The sequence below is a fragment of the Neoarius graeffei genome, chromosome 22, assembly GCF_027579695.1.
Source record: "Neoarius graeffei isolate fNeoGra1 chromosome 22, fNeoGra1.pri, whole genome shotgun sequence".
Lineage (NCBI taxonomy): Eukaryota > Metazoa > Chordata > Actinopteri > Siluriformes > Ariidae > Neoarius > Neoarius graeffei.
The window spans coordinates 41,346,272-41,363,953 of NC_083590.1; the positions used below are offsets into that span (position 1 = coordinate 41,346,272).

General features: G+C 40.4%; 1 protein-coding gene across 1 annotated transcript in view; it reads right to left on the reverse strand.

Annotated features, from left to right (window-relative positions):
- grb10a (growth factor receptor-bound protein 10a) overlaps positions 1–9,838 on the reverse strand; it is a 154,954-nt gene extending 145,116 nt beyond the window's left edge. The window contains exons 1-2 of the mRNA XM_060904810.1: positions 9,726–9,838; positions 4,353–4,445 (exon numbers count right to left, since the gene is read on the reverse strand). Of these exons, the coding sequence (XP_060760793.1) occupies positions 4,353–4,403 (51 nt within the window). The 5' untranslated portion in view covers positions 4,404–4,445; positions 9,726–9,838. The remainder of the gene's footprint in view (positions 1–4,352; positions 4,446–9,725) is intronic.
- Positions 9,839–17,682: the final 7,844 nt, after the last annotated feature.

Below are 17,682 nucleotides of genomic sequence, written 5' to 3' on the forward strand. Positions count from 1 at the left end.
CATGGTGCTGAACCAACCGAGGACGAAATAAAAAATCTGCTCGAAAACAAAACCACAAAAAATAAAAAAAAATTAAAAATCAACAAAATATGGAATAAAAAGTATTTGATGGTAAGAAAAATTTTTTTCAAGAGTTATTACAGCACTTTTCACAAATGGCTGCTGTCATTTTGCCGGTTCGAGCACTGTGGCTGGCGAGGGCCTTTCTGTGCGGAGTTTGCATGTTCTCCCCGTGTCTGCATGGGTTTCCTCCAGGTGCTCCGGTTTCCTCCACAGTCCAAAGACATGCAGGTTAGGTTAACTGGTGACTCTAAATTGACCATAGGTGTGAGTGTGAATGGTTGTCTGTGTCTATGTGTCAGCCCTGTGATGACCTGGCAACTTGTCCAGGGTGTACCCCGCCTTTCACCCGTAGTCAGCTGGGATAAGCTCCAGCTTGCCTGCGACCCTGTAGAACAGGATAAAGCGGCTAGAGATAATGAGAAATGAATGAGAACTGTTAAATATATACCTGCATCTGGCCCATTGAAAGACTGTGTGGAATCAGCCAAAATATATCAAACATCCACAAGACAAAAAAAAAAAAAAGAACCCTGGTAAAAGTAATAAGTAGGCTTTTACTCATTAGTGTACATCTGAAATGTTCAGACAGCTTATTTAAAGCACATGGTAACACAGTAAACTGAAACACACAACCTCAACAATTCATCTACTGTGACTCTGAAATGATAACTGTTCACTTCGAAAGGTACTGTACAGTTAAATGTGTATTGTGAGCTATAAACTAAATGATATGACTGTATTGTGCTGAAACACATCAATGCTGTTGTTAATATTGACAAAACTACACATTTAGAAAAAATTAAAATCTACATTTTCTGGGTTGAAAATGGTTCAAAACGCCATCTACTGGTTAACATCATCCAGAACCTTGCAAGGCTGATGCTGATGTAGAGTTGACTGCTTTGTACTTCTCTACATCATAAAATTTCTCATCTCATCTCATTATCTCTAGCCACTTTATCCTGTTCTACAGGATCGCAGGCAAGCTGGAGCCTATCCCAGCTGACTACGGGCGAAAGGCGGGGTACACCCTGGACAAGTCGCCAAGTCATCACAGGGCTGGCACATAGACACAGACAACCATTCACACTCACATTCACACCTACGGTCAATTTAGAGTCACCAGTTAACCTAACCTGCATGTCTTTGGACTGTGGGGGAAACCGGAGCACCCGGAGGAAACCCACGCGGACACGGGGAGAACATGCAAACTCCGCACAGAAAGGCCCTCGCCGGCCACAGGGCTCGAACCCGGACCTTCTTGCTGTGAGGCGACAGCACTAACCACCACCCCACCGTGCTGCCCCATAAAATTTTTTAATTACAAAAAAAATGTATGTTAATGCTCTCTAATCAGAGGTATGTGGCCCACTTTCCTCAGCCCTCAAGTCTGTGCTCATTTTCAAATATATGCTCATCAAGACTCATTATTCACAGGAGTTTACGCCCCCCACCCCACCCCCTCAGCCTTTTGCCCACTTTTTTAGCATTTTTCAAAATTATGCTGTGGGTAGAGTTAGGCTCAGAGCTGGGAGTGAAGTGGCACTTTAAGCCTTTGACCCTACATCTTAATACTATGCCTTTGATAAACAAATAATCTCCAAATTTTATTCAACTAATCCACAATCAAAATCTGTCACTGGAGAAACCCAACAACGGTGAATGTTAATGCAAATAGCGTCTTGTAAATACTGTCATAATCAAAGACTACAAAATCACTGCAAATCAAACAAGACATTCAAAAAATAAAAGTTGTACAGAGAAAAAAGTGACAGGGAAAAGGCCTGTGCACAGACATAGAGATAGGATGCAGCAGATAAAAACCCACCAGTGTGTTCGAATACTTGCAGGAAATGTTTGGGCTGCATTCCCAGCTCAGGGTGATTCTGGCTCTCAGAAACTGCATCCCTCGGTCCACAGAGTTATATAAGAGCACAGAAAGAGGGCAGCCCAAGCCCCTGCTGGGCACACACAAGGCCCTGCCATGTTCACAAGCATGTTATACACTCCACCACTGCAGCAAGAGAGCAGAGAAGTGAAACAGAAAGTGGGGCATGATCAAAAAAAAAGCTCTTGAAGAACTTCGAAGAAAAAGGACAGGATGGAGCGTGAGAGGATGACATACACATGTCCATATGGAGTAGCGGATATGCTAACTACATACAGTGTCTTGCAAAAGTATTCATTCCTCTTAGTGTTTGTCCTGTTTTGTCACATTACAAGTTGAAATTAAAATTGATTTTTGGAGGGTTAGCACCATTTGATTTACACAACATGCCTACCACTTTAAAGGTGCAAATTGTTGTTTTATTGTGACACAAACAATAATTAAGATGAAAAAACAGAAATCTGGAGTGTACATAGGTATTCACCCCCTTTCATATGAAACCCATAAATAAGAGCTGGTCCAACTAATTAACTTCATAAGTCATATAATTAGTTGATTAAGATCCACCTGTGTGCAATCAAAGTGTCACATGATGTGTCATATAATGCCTGTACAAATCAACCTATGGTGGAAGGACCCTGACTCTGCAACACTACTAAGCAAGCAATATAAAAACCCAGGAGCCTCCAAACAGGTCAGAGACAAAGTTGTGGAGAAGTATAGATCAGGGTTGGGTTATAAAAAAATATCCTAAACTTTGAATATCCCACGGAGCACCATTAAATCCATTATAGCAAAATGGAAAGAATATGGCACCACTACAAACCTGACAAGAGAATGCCGTCTACCAAAACTCACAGACCGGGCAAGGAGGGCATTAATCAGAGATGCAACAAAGACACCAAAGATAACACTGAAGGAGCTGCAAAGATCGACAGCGGAGATGGGAGTATCTGTCCATAGGACCACTTTAAGCTGTACACCCCACAGAGTGGGGCTTTATGGAAGAGTGGCCAGAAAAAAGCCACTGCTGAAAGAAAAAAATAAGAAAACACATTTGGAGTTTGCCCAACAGCATGTGACAGACTCTCCAAGCACATGGAAGAAGATTCTCTGGTCAGATGAGACTGAAACTGAACTTTTTGGCCATCATGGGAAACACCATGTGTGGAACAAACCCAACACCCTGAGAACACCATTCCTACAGTGAAGCATGGTGGTGGCAGCATCATGCTGTTGGGATATTTTTTCATCTGCAGGGACAGGAAAGCTGGTCAGGATTGAAGGAAAGATGGATGGCACTAAATACAGGACAGTTCTGGAGGAAAACCTGTTTGACTCATCCAGAGGTTTGAGACTGGGACGAAGGTTCACGTTCCAGCAGTACAATGACCCTAAACATACTGTTAAAGCTACACTAGACTGGTTTAAAGGGAAACATTGAAATGTCTTTGAATGTCTAGTCAAAGCCCAGACCTCAAAGAATAAACTTGAAGATTACCATACACCAACGCAACCCACCTAACTTGAAGGAGCTGGAGCAGTTTTGCCTTGAGGAATGGGCAAAAATCCCAGTGGCTACATGTGCTAAGCTAATAGAGACACAATGCAAGAGACTTGCTGCTGTAATTGCAGCAAAAGGTGGCTCTACAAAGGATTGACTTTGGGGGTATACCTATGCACACTCCAGATTTCGGGGGGGGTTGTTTGTTTTTCTCATCTTAATTATTGTTTGTGTCACAATAAAAAAAAATTGCACCTTTAAAGTTGTAGGTATGTTGTGTAAATCAAATGGTGCTAACTCTCCAAAAATCATTTTTAATTCCAGCTTGTAATGCAGCAAAATAGGACAAACACCAAAGAGGATGAATACTTTTGCAAGACACTGTATGTATTACCACCTATACAGGACATTCAACAAGAAGAGCTTACAAGAAAAGCTGTCAACAAAGACAGAAAGAGAGTAATGCACAGCAAATCTCAAGCCACAGTTTTTATCAAGCCACAGAATTTTATCAAGTAAGCAGGGAGAGGTGGAGGGGGAGTGAAAGATGCAGAAAGAGTACGCAACCCTAGTATAAATAGTGGCAGGCTTTACTTTACATGTCAGCTGCGCAGTGCCATGGCAACACCATGGTGACGACAGTCATGTAGACCAGAAGAGAGTGTGTGTGTGTGTGTGTGTGCATGCGCATGTGCGTGTGTACCACTGCAACCACATGCAGTAAATACAGTGCTTTAGTTAGCTAGCCTATGCTGAGAAAAGATGTGGAGCTAGTAATTTGGGTAACAGTGCAAACGTAAACCTGCTTTTGAACTACAAGGAATTTGCAGTGGATAAAAGATAAAAGATTTCCCAATACTATGGTTATTCATTGTGAAACAGCTAAACAAACTTTACCTGATATTTTGGGTGGAGCATAAAGTAGTCTGGGCATCCGGCTACCGCCATGCTCTTCCGAGGCTCCACAACCAATCGGTGCCACACATTCACCTGAGCAGCAGGAAAGTGAATAAAGAATAAGCCTTTATTTATCACACACACACACAAGCACAGACTTAAGCACAGTGAAATTCCTCCTTTGCATTTAACCCATTTGAAGCAGTGAACACATCAAAGTCAAAGTCCCTCTCACACCAGGATCTGGTCTTCCCAGGCAATCTCCTGTCCCAGTACTACCCAACTCCTTGAGGCATATGACTGCAGCACCGATCTCCATTTTGGTAGCTCTCGGCTATTATACAGCTAGGGTTACAGTGGGGGGTTAGTCCTCTGGTAACTGCAAGAGTTTGACTTCCCCACTCATATCTGTAATGCAGCATGCCTTGCCAGATGGCAGCAGGTACCATTTTTATGATGGTCTTTGGTATGACCCAACCACGAGTAGAACTCTCAATCTCCCAGTTGAGAGGTGGACACACTGACCACTAGGCCAGCTTGCAGTAATGAACACATACAAGTGAGCAATGAGCATACCCACATACCCAGAGCAGTGAGCAGCTATGCTACAGCACCCAGGGAGCAGTTGGGGGTTAAATGCCTTGTTCAAGGGCACTTCAGCCCAACCTTCAGGCCATGGTTGCCCCATGTTAACCCAACTGCATGTTTTTAGACTGTGGGGGAAACCGGAGCACCCAAGGGACACCCACGCAGACACAGGAAGAACATGCCCCTGTCAGCCACTGGGCTTGAACCCAGAACCCCAGAAAAAAAGTTGGGAGAATAAAGTATTTACCACTTTACAACGTTTCTAATTCCTTCTCACAAGATGTAAAAGATGTTTAGGGACTGAAGACACCAAGTGATGAAATGTTTCAGGTGTTATTTTGTCCCATTCTTCCTGCAAACAGGTCTTAAGGTGTGCAACAGTATGGGGTCATCATTGTTGTTATATTTCTTCTTTCAAAATTCTCCACACATTCTCTATTGGGGACAGAGGGAACATGCCCTCTACTTCCACAGCCATGCCTTGTAACGCATGCAGTGTGTGGTTTTGCATTGTCTTGTTGAAATATCCTTAGAAATGATGTGTTGAAGGCAGCATATATTGCTCCAAAATTTCAATGTACTTTTCTACATTAATGCTCCATCACAGAAGTGTAAGTTACCTTTGCCAATAGCACTGACACAACCCCATACCATGACAGACCCTAGCTTTTGGACTTGTTCCTGGTACAAGTCTGGATGGTCCTTCTCGTCTTTGGTCCAGAGCACACAGCATCCATTTCTTCCAAAAAAAAGACCTGGAATACTGATTTGTCTGACCACAATACATGTTTCCACTGTACGAGGTTCTATCCCAGATGCCTCTGAGCCCAGAGACATCAACAGCGCTTCTGGACACAGTTAGCATAAAGCTGCCTTTATGTTCAGTAAAGTTTTAACTACCATTTGTGGATGTAACTCTGTATTGTAGTGCTTGACAAAGGTTTACCAAAGTAATCCTGAGCCCATGTGATTATATCAGCTGTAGATGAATGACGGTTCTTGATGCAGTGACGTCTGAGGGATCAGAGATCACGGGTGTTCAGCTTAGGCTTGTGTCCTTGCCCTTTACGCACTGAAATTCCTCCATATTCCTTGAATCATTTAATGATGTTATATACCATAGAGAGTGAAATATCCAAATCCTTTCCTATCTTCCTTTGAGGATCATTGTTTTGAAACATTTAAAGAATTTTCTTTTGCATCTGTTGACAAACTTGAGATCTTCAGCCCATCTTTGTTCCTCAAAGACTAGGCCTTTCCTGGATACTGGTTTTGTACCAAATCATGTTTATAATCACCTGTTGACATCACCTGTTTGCGAGTTATATGCGCTCTACCTAGTGTCTCACTTCACCAAGCCTTGTATCTGTGTATTGCCTTTCTGGTTTTGACTATTTGGATGCTGGCTTTCTTCTTTGCCTCCTCCAATTCTGTTTGTGCCTTGCTTGATCATTGCCCATTCCACGAGCCTGCATTTGTCTTACATTTTTTGAACTGTTTGCCTGCCTTTTTTAAAATAAACAATCTTCCTGCAATTACATCCGTCCATTTGCCTGCTTACATGACAAAAGTTGGTTATTTAAGCATACTGTATTTTTCAGATTAGTTGATTAGTGAAGCTGTCCATATATGAGAATCTGTCTTCGTATTATGTAAAATATATCAGTAATAATATCATCGTTTTCATGCAGCAGCCAGCTACCTAAACATGCTTAACACCCACACGTTCATCTAGAAATGACTGTACTTTCTAGATCTAAACCTTACAAGCAGATTAGTGCAGATTGAGAAGGAGTGTAAGCATGTTTGTCTGTTATTTGGCCACATATGGATGACAGAATTTTGTTTGCCATTCAGTTGTTGGTTAAATGATCAGCTATGACCATGTAACATTACAGTAAACTTTAGTTAATACCTCTTTTTTCCCAGTAATTAATAAATAGTTAATTATTCATAAATTTTATCATTTTCTCGTCAGTTTTAGAGGATGAACTCAGAGAAAGGCGTATCCCAGTATTTCTCAACCACTGGGCCACGATGCGCCATCGAGTGGGCCAGGAATTTTTTTCTAGTTTGAAGCCAAATACTAAATAGTTCAGAACATTGTAGTGTCCCAAATCCAGTAGCTGGTTTGATGTATACCTTTCAAGTGGAATAAATACATTTGTGGGTAAATTAAGAAGAACAAGTCTTTATTATTGTCACGTTCCTGCTTTGCATTTAACTCCTGTGTGAGCGCATGCACACACACACACACACACACACACACACAGAGCATGCACGTGCAGTGGGCAGAATAAATAAATACGTTTGTGGGTAAATGTGATGCCTGCTGGAAGAGAAGAGTAGGGAGGGAGGAGTGAGAAACGAACAACTGTGGTTTGTTTACACCCGATGCTAAAACTTCTAGCGTCCTAGCAACCATTGAAAAGACGCGCACAAAGCCCAGAAACTCCTATTTACCCAGGCAAAAACAATACAGGATTTATCTTGTAGTGTCCTGATCCCCAGATATTTAACCCAACCACATATAAAAAGTTGTACGTCTCCATGCTCTTCCGGGTTTTCATCTGTGTGTCCATGTAGAATGATGTCTGCAGCACGCAATCTTTAAAAAAAAAAATTTTAAATCTGTTGCTTATCTGTTAATTATCTTCACATTAAGTTAATTAATAATATGTATAACTATTGTCTGTATTTAGTTACGGCTACAACAGGATCAAAATTTATTCTACTTATGTCAAATTTAGCTAGTAAAGTTTTCTTTCATAGGAAAAATCCTTCTTTGTTAGCATGCAAGGATCTAATCCCATTGAGTGGTTTCTATATCCACTTCTTTTGCGTGTACTTCTTGGTTTTAATAACTTGCTTGTTTGCTGGACACAAACATGGCAATAAGTTCTTGTGTTAATGGACCAGACTCCACTTTTGGATCATTAATCCCTTTTGACTGAGAATGCCCTGCATGCATGGTTTTATGTTGGCTTCTGGCACATCCATACAGTTTTAAATACAATACCTACAATTAAAAACAGTTTGTTTTTATTGCATTTATTTAATTCCTGGGATCTCATCTGTAACAGGGAGTGATGCTGTATCCCATTAATACACTTTACAATAGATTATTAGATTCTAATAGAATAGATAAGCCAAAATAATTGGGGATCATTTTTAATGGGCCCCGACTCATTACAAGTATGAATAGGTGGGCCTCAAAGTAGAAAAGGTTGAGAACCCCGGTGTATCCAATTTTGAAAATGATTAATAATTTCAAATACAAATTCAAAGATTGTTTCAAAAGGAAATAGAAGTCTCATGGTGAATATCATGATATGTTGATATAAATATATCATATTATGTCAATCCTAACACTAAATGAATACAGAATGAAATATGACCATACAGTATACTATGCATACCAGTGCAGGAAAACCTGCTGAATGGTCCTGTGGCTGAATTGAATGAACTAAAAAAAAAAAACAGGGAAGTGTTTTTATCTCGGCTACTTTCGAATAACCTTCCCTGCCTGCACATGCAATCAGTCATCTAAAATATGTCCAAAACCTTGCTCTGTGTGCTAATCAATGCAATGATTATGTTTTTTGGACAGCTACATACTGTATGTGGCATATCGAAATAGATATAGGCCTAATCTATTTGATTTGTGGTCAGATACCAGCTTACACACTCAGGAAGCTTTCAGATGTTTCAATAACCTAATAAAAAGAGGTTTATATAGAATATCAGAACATGAGTAAATTAATTATTAGATAATTACAATATTTGAGCACTGATATCAGCCTGAACAGAAATCAACCAAGAGAAGATGATGAGGTGTGAGTGTTTAAATGTCTTGAACAACTTTTACTTCAGATGATCAGATGTAGCATGAAGTGAGAACTTGTTTCCTTGTAAAATTTTGTGGGGGTTTTTTATCATAAGGGTACAAACTCAGTGGGTAAGACTATGGAATTCTGATCACAAGTTTGCGAGTTCAAATCTCAGCACTGCCAAGGTGCCACTGCTGGGCCCTTCAGCAAGGCCCTTAACACTAAACTCCTCTGTTATATAAAATGAGATAAATGTAAGTATTTCTGGAAGAAGGCATCTGCCAAATCATAAATGTAAGCTGGACATCTGCAAATGCAATTTTCTCTCCATGTGTAGAAATTTCTTTTTTGTTTCAGTTGGGCACCACCCAAACTGATAATCACATCATCAGCTTTTCTTTGGCTAGTCAGACACAAGGTATGCCACCACTCATACCAGAGCAGTTGGGAGTTAGGTGCCTTGCTTCAGGGCACTTCAGCTGGTCCAGGGACTTGAACCAGTAACCTTTTGGTCCCAAAGCTGCTTCTCAAACCATTAATCCATGGCTTCCCTCAAGATTTTGAAAAGATTTAGTACCAGGCCTGTAAGAAGGGATTTCCCAGACCAATGGGGAAAATGGCCAGTAAGGCTTTAAAAAAAGTAACCAGTGTAAAGATCAGTGACTAAACAACACTGGCATGTCCTCACAAAACATAAACATAGCAACATCAAAGTGGTGTAGAAATGACTGATACTGTTAGATCACTGCATTTATTTACCTTGTTACAATTAAATTTGTTACAAAGAATCCAAAAATGACCACTTAAGGAAAATTATTCATTTATTTACCTTATTGGTTGGAGACTTGAACCACGAAAAAAAAATGTAAATAAATAAAAATGACACTCGTGCACTCGTTTTTAAACACTTTACACTTCCACAGTGATAAAAGCGCGTCTTCTGCAGTTTTCTCACCTTTATATGAAGCGCAGTGCGGTGGATCCCGGTGTTGCCCGCGTGCCGCTGTTACCACGCGCGTGGACCAAACACGGTTACCGTGCAGCTGGTTAAAAAAAAAAAAAAAATGCTGGCTGCGGCGCGCGCGACCTCCGGTCTGCTCAGCTGATTCCTCCAAAGCCACGAGGGCGAGGATCTGACCGTTCCATAGCCACGCCCCCTCCTGCACACCGCCACGCCCCCACCGCGTCAGTTAACCCTTCCCCCACTTATAATTAACCATACTGACAATAATAAGGATTTGATTGAGCCTTTTTTTTGGGGGGGAGGGGGGATTAATAGTGACACTGTATGGGCCAGAAGTATGTGGACACCTGACCATCATCTGACCATCACCTGATTATGGAGTCACAGGAGCGTCATAAAAAAAAAGAATAAATCTACAAAAGAATGAGAAAATAAATGTTGAAAAAAATAAGAATTAGAAAATAAATAAATAAAATAAACATGGGCGGTGTAGTGGTTAGCACTATCACCTCACAGCAAGAAGGTCCTGGGTTCAAGCCCCGTGGCTGATGAGGGCCTTTCCGTGTGGGGTTTGCATGTTGTCCGGGTGCTCTGGTTTCCCCCAAAGACATGCTGGTGACTCTAAATTGACCGTAGGTGTGAATGGTTGTCTGCAGAGGTGGACCGTAATGAATTACATTACTCACGTTACTGTACTTGAGTAGCTTTTTTGTGTACTTATACTTTTTCAAGTAATTTTTAAAGAGTGTACTTTTACTTTTACTTAAGTATGTTTTCTTTTAAGTAGTGTACTTCGGTACATTTTACATCACAACCGTTACTGAGTAAAAAAAATAAATAAATAAAAAATTTTTAAAAAGGCTAAAACGGAGAAGGGGAAATGCATTCTGGAAATGAATCATGGGAAGGACAGTTGTCGCGCGCGCGAGTCTCACACAGACAATGGCGGACATGGAGGAGACCGAGGAAACTGTGGTGGACGACCCTGCAGAAAACGCAATTTCTTCCAGTAATGAAGTGCACCCCTGGCCCTACATACGTGATCACTTCAGCTTCGTAGAGAAAAGGGGTGACAGTTTCATTATGCAATGCAGATTATGTGTGCCCAAGAAGACAACCATTGCGGCATACAAAAATTCGACGTCTAATCTGCGCAAGCATGTTGAGGTAAGTATTGTCATTGGCATCATAATGTTTCCTTTCCATAGTAAAACCGACAATAGGCTGGTTATATTCCAAAAATAGTGGATGGCATTGCTAATGTTGAAGTAGCAACCTGTTGGTACTGTAACATAATGGTAACTAGTCTGTTATTCGGTTGGCTAATCATGCAAGCAAGTTAGCTTGCCAACCTGACGTGATCAGTCCTCCTACCATTCTACATCCAACAGGCCAGAAAGGAATACTAAGCAAAACAAATAATGTTTGAATTGAAACGGTTGCAACGGTTTTCAGTGCTGAAACCAACCTTTCGTTACCCCTAGCATGGTTTATTAATCCTTTTCATTTGTTCAATAACACACAGTGCACACAGGCAAGCTATCATTTCGGCGCAACATTTCACTTTCATATTTCGTGGACAATGCTTTGTGTGTGGTCAGGGCGATGTAAACAACATGACTGTGTGTAGTGGGTCATATTCGAGGCTGCGTTGCGCTCGGCCACAGATTTGAATTGAAGCATAGCACACTCATTGCTCTCATTGTAGCTACAATGGAGGCAGAAAACACCCATTGTTAAAAGTAACGTTTTACTTTTACTCAAAGTACATTTTAAATGATCTACTTTTTACTTTTACTTGAGTTGATTTTTTGTCTGGTAACTTTACTTGTACTTAAGTAAAATTTCATCAGAGTAACAGTACTTGTACTTGAGTATAATATTTTAGTACTCTTTCCACCTCTGGTTGTCTGTGTCTATCAGTGGCGTGCACAGACATTTTGGGGGGGAAAAGGGCACTTTTTTGCGCATGTGGAACACCTTATTATAAAAGTCTGAGATTTAACCCTCCTCTTGTGTTCAGGTCGCCACTGACCCGTTTTAGTTTTTAAAGGTGTAAAACAACCACTTAATGTTAATTTATTACATCAAGGCTTTTTGACTTTGCCAGGAATCTCTAGTTGAACAAAATAGAAAAAGAAATTTTTGTTTTCCTAAATCTGAAAATGGTCTAGCAAAAAATATAATACTTATGTGCAGTTGTTTCTGTATGCGACGGGCTACTTCACGACAAAATAATTACAGCTTGGGCTTAGAGGGCAAACAATACATTTTCACTCGATTCATGTGTTACCTGGCTGGTGGGGCAGGGGAAGAGCTGACTGACTGCCCGATGTGTTGTCTGCGCTACGACAAGGCCGTGGCTTCCAGGACGCTATGCTGCTGCAACCTCACATTGAATGCACTGCACGCTTGTTCACGTGACAGAGCAAGAGATACAGAGGTCCGGTGTGTGTGCGGAGGGGGCACACATCGGGACATTATTTTCACACACGCTTTTAATGCCGCGGCTTTTCTAAAAGACCATGTCGACATTGGCCTCAGTAAACTGTAAAAAAAAAAAAATTCAAAAGGGCACTTTTTTGGACAGAGGGAAGAGGGGCAGGTGCTTGAGCACCACCTCGTGTCTATCTGTGCACGCCACTGGTGTCTATGTATCAGCCCTGTGATGACCTGGCAACTTGTCCAGGGTGTACCCCGCCTTTCACCCATAGTCAGCTAGGATAAGCTCCAGCTTGCTTGCGACCCTGTAGAACAGGATAAAGCGGCTAGAGATAATGAGATGAGATTTTTTTTTTTTTTTGGGGGGGGGATTAATATTGACACTGTATGGCCAGAAGTATGTGGACACCTGACCATCACCTGATGGAGCACACACAGGAGCGTCATAAAAAAAAAAGAATAAATCTGCAAAAGAATGAGAAAATAAATGTTGAAAAAAATAAGAATTAGTAAATTAATTAATTAATTAAATACAAAAATAAATGCAGAAATAACCATGTAAATAACAATAAACTAGAGTGGCAGCTACAATTATCGACAGTTGAAATTATTTTTTTTTGTGGGGGGGATTAATGGTGACACTGTATGGGCCAGAAGTATGCGGACACCTGACCATCATTTGACCATCACCTGATTATGGAGTCACAGGAGTGTCATAAAAAAAGAAGAAATCTGCAAAAGAATGAGAAAATAAATGTTGAAAAAAATAAGAATTAGGAGCGGCATGGTGGTGGAGTGATTAGCGCTGTCGCCTCACAGCAAGAAGGTCTGGGTTCGAGCCCCATGGCCGGTGAGGGCCTTTCTGTGCGGAGTTTGCATGTTCTCCCTGTGTCCGCATGGGTTTCCTCCGGGTGCTCTGGTTTCCCCCACAGTCCAAAGACATGCAGGTTAGGTTAACTGGTGACTCTAAATTGACCGTAGGTGTGAATGTGAGTGTGAATGGTTGTCTGTGTCTATGTGTCAGCCCTGTGATGACCTGGCGACTTGTCCAGGGTGTACCCCGCCTTTTGCCTGTAGTCAGCTGGGATAGGCTCCAGCTTGCCTGCAGAACAGGATAAAGCGGCTAGAGATAATGAGATGAGATGATTTTTTTTTTGGGGGGGGGGGATTAATGGTGACACTGTATGGCCAGAAGTATGTAGACACCTGACCATCATCTGACCATCACCTGATTATGGAGTCACAGGAGCATCATAAAAATAAAAAAAAAGAATAAATCTGCAAAAGAATGAGAAAATAAATGTTGAAAAAAAAAAGAATTAGAAAATAAATAAATAAATAAATAAATAAACACGAAAATAAGCCCTGTGATGACCTGGCGACTTGTCCAGGGTGTACCCTGCCTTTCGCCCGTAGTCAGCTGGGATAGGCTCCAGCTTGCCTGCGACCCTGTAGAACAGGATAAAGCGGCTAGAGATAATGAGATGAGATGAACATGAAAATAAATGCAGAAATAACCATGTAAATAACAAACTAGAGTGGCGGTTACAATTATCGACAGTCAAAATTATTATTATTATTTTTATTTTTTATTGGGGGGGGGTAAATGGTGACTCTGTATGGCTAGAAGTATGTGGACACCTGACCATCATCTAACCATCACCTGATTATGGAGTCACAGGAGCGTCATAAAAAAAGAATAAATCTGCAAAAGAATGAGAAAATAAATGATGAAAAAAAAGAATTAGAAAATAAATAGATAAATAAAATAAACACGAAAATAAATGCAGAAATAACCATGTAAATAACAATAAACTAGAGCGGCGGCTACAATTATCGACAGTCGAATTTTTATTTTTTTTTTTTGAGGGGGGGGGGGGGTAAATGGTGACACTGTATGGCCAGAAGTATGTGGACACTTGACGATCATCTGACCATCACCTGATTATGGAGTCACAGGAGCGTCATAAAAAAAAGAATAAATCTGCAAAAGAATGAGAAAATAAATGTTGAAAAAAATAAGAATTAGAAAATAAATAAATAAAATAAACACGAAAATAAATGCAGAAATAACCAGGTAAATAACAATAAACTAGAGCAATTATCAACAGTCCATAATTATGTAGTAGTAGTAGTAGTAGTAGTAGTAGTTATAGTTTTATTTCAGTCCATTTACACAAGGAACAAACATATGCACACAGAGTCAGAATCAGAAAGGCACCAACAAGGCATAGGCTGAAGCCGAAGCTTATTTTGCCTACCCTTTTTCAAGAAAAGGAAAAAAATAAATATTTCAATACAATTTCAAATTATGGTTTAACAAATTAAAAGCAATAGAGCTTGGGAAAATACATCAACTAAGCGTAAATGTAAATTACCATATCTACCAAAAAGCCTTATCAAAATTAAGATATATGAAGTTTAAGATAGGTAGGCCTATCTTATACACGGACAAATGCATCATCTCATCTCATCTCATCTCATTATCTGTAGCCGCTTTATCCTGTTCTACAGGGTCGCAGGCAAGCTGGAGCCTATCCCAGCTGACTACGGGTGAAAGGCGGGGTACACCCTGGGCAAGTTGCCAGGTCATCACAGGGCTGACACATAGACACAGACAACCATTCACACTCACATTCACACCTACGGTCAATTTAGAGTCACCAGTTAACCTAACCTGCATGTCTTTGGACTGTGGGGGAAACCGGAGCACCCCAAATGCATCATGCTAATTTTTTTTTTTTTGGTATTTGTTTAATACTTTAGTTTTGAACATCTTTTTGAATTTAGTAAGAGATGTACACATGTTTAATTCTTTATCAAGATTATTCCATAGATTTACTCCTTTTGCCTATATACATTTACCTTTTATGTTGATCCTGACTTTAGATCATCTCATCTCATTATCTCTAGCCACTTTATCCTGTCCTACAGGGTCGCAGGCAAGCTGGAGCCTATCCCAGCTGACTACGGGCGAAAGGCGGGGTACACGCTGGAAAAGTCGCCAGGTCATCACAGGGCCGACACATAGACACAGACAACCATTCACACTCACATTCACACCTACGGTCAATTTAGAGTCACCAGTTAACCTAACCTGCATGTCTTTGGACTGTGGGGGAAACCGGAGCACCCGGAGGAAACCCACGCGGACACGGGGAGAACATGCAAACTCCGCACAGAAAGGCCCTCTCCAGCCACGGGGCTCGAACCCGGACCTTCTTGCTGTGAGGCGACAGCGCTAACCACTACACCACTGTGCCGCCCTGATCCTGACTTTAGATTTCTTAAATATTCCTGATCCCCTGAGATTGTACTCTGTCTCTCTGGGTGCGAACAGCTCCTGCAAGCAGGGTGTAAGTGTGTTGTTGTGAGCCTTATACATTAGTACGGCTGTATTTAGATCAACTAGATCTTCAAATTTTAGGATATGTTTACTGATGAAGAGTGGATTTGTGGGTGCAAGATAATGGGTTTGACTGACTATTCTTATGGCTTTCTTTTGTAACATGTAGATAGGTTGTGTAATTGTTTTATATGTGTTCCCCCATACTTCAGCACAATACAATATATACGGGAGTATGAGAGAGCAGTAGAGTAAGTAGAGTGAGTTACTGTTTACTATATGTTTCATTTTGTATAATATTGCAATTGTTTTAGAGATTTTTCTCTTTACATTATCAATGTGTGGTTTCCAACTAAGTTTATTGTCTATGATTATACCTAAGAATGTATGTTCGTATACTCGAGCAATTTCTATGTAACTGATTGTTAATTTAACCGGTTTATTAATTTTTCTATGAGTGAAAATAATGTATTTCGTTTTAATGAGCTTCAATGAGAGTTTGTTGACATCAAACCACTTTTTTAGAATGTCAAGTTCCTTCTCCACTGTATGCAGGAGCTGATCGAGATCTTTACCTGAGCTGTGGAGACTCGTGTCATCAGCAAATAGGACACACTTGAGCGATTGTAAGGCTTCACCTATATCATTTATATACATAATAAATAATTTTGGGCCCAGCACCCTGGGGGACACCATGTGTGATTTTCTGTGTGTCACAAAATAACAATTATCGACACCTTTTCAGATTTACCAATAAAAACAATTTTACAAACATGAGTTTCAGTGGCAACAGTTATTATTGGTTAATTAATCAATCAACCGGAAGACCCGCCTTGCCCTTTGATCTTGTCGTCTGATGATGCAGCTTGTTACCTGAGATGGAATTTTTTTCGGCACGATCAGCAATTTTTCGGAAAACCCGGATGTTATCATCGCAGGTAAGCATGGTGGAAAGATCATGGACATGTTTTTACTGATCAAATTCACCGATATTTCATGATGTCCTCGTCGAAACCTACTTTGTTTCTTACTCTTTCATTTGTCGGTTGCTATTTTGTATCTAAACGCACATTTGAGATGTCATGTGAGGTGTCGATAATAGTGATCACTTTCACCGGTGTCCACCATTATCGACACCCTGTGGAATTAAGTGACATTTACAACTGTTATGGATCGATCTTCATGTAACGTTGTTGAAGTAGATGAAGTACTTTTAAAAAATATATATAAAAGTGCTGTGATTTATAATAATTTTTTTCTGATTCATAACAGAATGGGATGTTTATAGAGTATTTGGAATCCTATTGCAATGAATAAAATTAGACCAGAATTAAATTCCGAGCATATAAAAAATTTAGATGCTTGAAATATTCTTATTTTTCTACAAATCTGAATATTTACAATATTTACAATATCAGCAGACATTTTATATTTTGGTTCGAGGAATGACATGTGACCTTTGACATGGATTTTCATGTGGTTACAATGCCAATTGTCTGTTGGCATTCATTGGTAAACTACAAAACTAGAAATTAATACAAACAACAACAAATGATTAACAAAATGTGATCTACAAAAATACTTAGAAAGTGGGTAGAAAGTGGAACAAAAAGATTTTCTGATGCAGGTTAAACATTATCAGTTCATTTGTTTACAAACATCAGAATTACTTCCTCATTTACATAAACACTGACATCCATATATTTATGTAAAGAGATATTTTGTACTAAATATAAGTCTACGTAAAACAATTTTTTTTAAAATATATTTTTGGGGGCTTTTTTTCACCTTTATTGGATAGGACAGTGTAGAGACAGGACAGGAAATGAGCGGGAGAGAGAGACGGGGAGGGATAGGGAAATGACCTCGGGTCGGACTTGGGTCCCCAGATTTATGGTATGGTACCTTAGCCACCTGAGCCACAACGCCCCGCTAAAACAAATTTTAAATAAAACTATGTTTTGGGGCGGCACGGTGGTGTAGTGGTTAGCGCTGTCACCTCACAGCGAGAAGTTCGAGCCCCGTGGCCGACAAGGGCCTTTCTGTGCGGAGTTTGCATGTTCTCCCCGTGTCCGCGTGGGTTTCCTCCGGGTGCTCCGGTTTCCTCCACAGTCCAAAGACATGCAGGTTAGGTTAACTGGTGACTTTAAATTGACTGTA